Below are 4,000 nucleotides of genomic sequence, written 5' to 3' on the forward strand. Positions count from 1 at the left end.
GGGCACCCGCGGCCTGCGCCGCGCTGCCCCTCTGCGTCTTCTTCCAGGTGGTCCCGCAGCGGCTCCCGGGCGCCGACAAGGTGAGCTAAGGGCTGTAAGCTCCGGCGGGTGTCGCGGGCGGGCTAGGAGGCTGGGGTGCGACGGAAGCGCGGAGCCGGCTGACGGTGAGAGACAAACAACAGGCCTTTTGTACTCTTAATGGTTGTGGCGGACCCTCTGCCAGCGCTGGGAATCTCTGAAATCTCACCGCAACCCTGCAACCCAAAATCCTGTAAGTGAAGTTCCTCCAATATTTGCAAAACGTAATCACTGTTTCGAAGTGAACTAAATTGCAGGGACCTTAACAGCAGGACAGAACTCGGGGCAGGGGCTGGGGCGAGGTGAATTCTCCTTTCTCCTCTGGTGACACCGTCCTGTTACTATCACACCCACTTTACAGGCAGGGAAGCCAAGGAGCATGGAGGGGCAACTTGCTCAGGGTATCTGGGCTTTAGTTTGGGGAGGAGCTGGGCTCCTGTGGGGTTGGAGTAAGTCCACCTGTGGGTGTGTGAGGATGGACGAAAGGGCGTTGGAGACACAGGGCCCCAGACCCAATGCTCCATTCAGGGAACCTGTGGCTTCCTCTCCGGGATCCTCGGTTTTTCCAGCTGGGAGATGGAAAGGTTACTCGAGACTGGGGCCCTTACCCTAGGTCTGCATGAATGACAGAGATGCCTTGGTGACTCCAGGGTCCTCCAGGCGCCCACAGTGCTGTGTCAGTTCCCAGGCTGGCTAAGAGCTTTATTCTGGGCAGCGGGCCCACGGGGTCATTAGGGTCCAAGGGCATGAGGATCTAAAGATTCTGCGACAGCACAGGACATTGGTTGGAATCCCCTCCAGTCCTGCGGCTGGAATCCTGACTGGGTCCATTCGCGTTGCTGCCCCGCTCGGGCTCTGCCAGCTTGAGTGCTAAGGTTGCTGCAGAGACAGTGGCGACAGTGGCAGACTGGCCTGGCTGTTATCCCGCTGTGTTCAGTTCTTTGCCCCTGACAGAGAGACAGGGAAAGGACTGAGGTCTGTGAGCCCTGGGGGAGCCCTGGGCCCAGCCTCTGGGAAGGCCAGCCCCCAGGTCCCTTCCTTTCCCTGCCAGATCACTGTCGTTCTGGCCCAGGGCATGAATGCTGCCCTTCAGCTCTAGGAGGTGTGTTGGGGCCCTGAACAGTCCTGCGCCAGCAGGAAACACGGTCCCAGAGAGGCCTTTGCAGTGGTCAGAGAAAGGGGTAAGTGGAAGCAAGTCATCCCCTGCAGGAGGCCGCTATGCAGTCCAGCCAGAGATGCCCGGGGTGTGTGACCCTCCCCAGCCTGGGCACGAGGTGGCTTCTCGGGTTTTTCCCAGACCAGAGTCTCACGTTTAAGCGTGGGGTGGGATGAAGAGTCTGCTGTGTAAGCAATACCTTAAAAAAAAAAAAGGCAAAACAAAAACACACGAATCAAACAGAAAAGCTCGCTCCCCATAGCTTATTTCCTGTGTGGAATCACTGTGCGGTGTGTGTTCACGGCCTCGAAGGACGACAACCTGTGGGGCGTGTGGCACTTGACCAAATCATATGTGAGTCTTTGGCCGTGCCTGTCCCAGCGAAGGCTCGGATGCTGGTGGGTGCGATTTGCACCGGCAGACCAAGCAGCCTGGCTGAGCGGGCAGCCCTGGCCCCCAGCCCAGACACACCTGACTAGCATGGTGGCCCGCCCAGGTGCTTCTATGACAAGGGGACACCCAGGCCTCCCTTCAGACAGCTGGGTCAGCCTCGGCCTGAGACTCTACCATGAGCTCTTTTTGAACTATTCTCTCACGGAGTTACACTAGTTCTGTATTCTTCGCAGAACTCTCCATCTCTTCTTGTAGAAAAAAAAATGACATCAGGGAGTTAAAGATGAAACAGAATGTGTCTCAAGGATGTCTTAAGTTCCCAGACATGTCTTTTACGGTTGTTTCAGGAACGACCCTACTTAACTGCAAATAACACTTTAACAAATGAGGCTCTTGTCACCTCCTAGCCAAAACCCCAGCCTAAAACTGGGGCTAATAAGGATGCAGGGACCAAGTGAGCAGGTCTTGGAGGAGAGCTCCTGGTGGAGGCCACTCTGTCACTCCTTGCAGGGCATCTGGGGGGTGTGGGGACTGCTCCTCCAGATGGCAAGAGAGTGTTGGTGCTTCTGTGAGTTCTGTAGAGCCCTGTCTGGGCACACAGACCCTTTTCTTTTCTTTTTTTCTTTTCCTTTCCTTTCCTTTCCTTTCCTTTCTTTTCTTTTCTTTTCTTTTCTTTTCTTTTTTCTTTTCTCTTCTTCTTCTTTTTCTTCTTCTCCTTCAGTTTTATTTCTTCTATGAGCAAGAGAGACAGAGACAGAGAGCCAGCACCCCAGACGGGACCTTGCTGTCCCAATCCACCCCTAGCCCCAGCCAGCTCTGGATCATGGGCACGCATATGCCCAGCGTGCTCAGGGGAGTCTCTGGACTCGAGTCCGGAACCTTCCCGGGCGGGTCAGCTCTGCAGTGTTCATGCACCAGCAACCCCTTTGTTTTATTGAAGAAACACCTTGGCTTTAAGAGCCTTTGGGAAGGGGCTTGGGAAGTGACCGGAAGAGAATGGTAGTGCTCTGTGCTCAGAAGATTGGGTGCCAGGAGCGTTAGTTAATCATCCTCTCCCTTGCCTGTCTGCACCCCCCAGCTCCAACGCCCTCCCACATGCACACGCTCATGCACCTGCCAAGGACACCAGCCCTCCACTCCTCCAGGGCTACTACCTGCATGCACAGGAAACGTCCGTTGTATGCACTCAGAATCTGGAGAGATAAGGTGGAAAGAAGGAGAGGCAGACAAGGGGGATGTAGGCATTTTAAAGAGGGGGTGGAGAAGGACCTGGTCTAGACTGGGTTGCGTCTTACATTTAGAATTAGTGGAGGCTTGTTTTCCAGTCTTCGTATTCCTGCTTCCTGCTTGTACGTTTGCCAAGCTGGACATTAAACATGGAGGTTTTAAGGTTTTGCCATAAGACGTGTGTGCTCACTAGAGACAGAGAGACGGAAAGTGAGAATCACCTTCCTCCAGGGAGGATGGCCATGCCACAGTCCCTTCTCCTCCATTCTCCTGGGATTTGGGGCATACGTGCACATGTGCCTGGCATGACTCTCAAGCCATCGGGTCTGGGACTCAAACCACAGTCGGCCATGTGGGAGTCCAGCACCTTAATCACCATGCTACCTGCTGGCCCGTAAACATAGAAGTTTCAGACAAGGGTCTTTTTCTGCCTCACATGAGTACCTAGAGAACCAACTAACCCCAGCACACTAGCTCCCTCCCCTGGTGGAGTGCTGGCCAGGGAAAGTGTCCCCTAAAACTTAGTGCTTATCTGAGACACCGCCTTCCCCCATATAGGAACATCACTCTATTTTTTGTCCTTGTTTTTGTTTGTTTAATTTGCTACAGGGCACATGTGCTGGTTGGAGAGGGAAGGCAGGGGAGAGAGAGAGCGAGACGGCACTCCCCATGGGGGTGGGTCACACTCCAGTGCCTTCTCCTGTCCGGATTTGGGGCACCACACGCATGCTCTTGGAGTGTCTTTCAGGCGCTGGGACTTGAACCTCACACCCAGCCATGTAGGCTCCGCCATGCTGCCACCCACTGGCATGCCCAGCGATGACTGTGTCTATCTGGACTATGGGGGCAAAGGTTCCAAGTTTGAATCCCCCCTCTGCCATTCAGGCACTGCATGCCGGGTGCCATGCTGTCCCACTTCTCTACACCTCCTTTCCTTCCTCTGTAAAATGACATGATGACAGGATCCAGCTGATAGGATTGTCTTGAGGACGAGCGTTCAGTGCCCGGACCACACTGTGCACGTACACAGCTGGGCGCTCGAGACTTGCAGCTGTTACTAGTTTCCTTATCTTCGGGTATAAACAGGGGACACAGTCTCCTGCCCGCTGTAGGCCACAGGCCCTGCGGCTGCCGGGGTCAAGGGGA

The 4,000-nt window shown here is 54.8% G+C and overlaps 1 protein-coding gene across 1 annotated transcript in view; it reads left to right on the plus strand.

Moving 5' to 3' along the window:
• FFAR4 (free fatty acid receptor 4) overlaps positions 1–4,000 on the plus strand; it is a 29,634-nt gene that overhangs the window by 504 nt on the left and 25,130 nt on the right. Inside the window, exon 2 of the mRNA XM_014587511.2 lies at positions 3–80. Coding sequence (XP_014442997.1) covers positions 3–80 — 78 coding nt within the window. The remainder of the gene's footprint in view (positions 1–2; positions 81–4,000) is intronic.

This window comes from Tupaia chinensis, unplaced genomic scaffold (assembly GCF_000334495.1).
Source record: "Tupaia chinensis unplaced genomic scaffold, TupChi_1.0 Scaffold000217_1, whole genome shotgun sequence".
Classification (NCBI taxonomy): domain Eukaryota; kingdom Metazoa; phylum Chordata; class Mammalia; order Scandentia; family Tupaiidae; genus Tupaia; species Tupaia belangeri.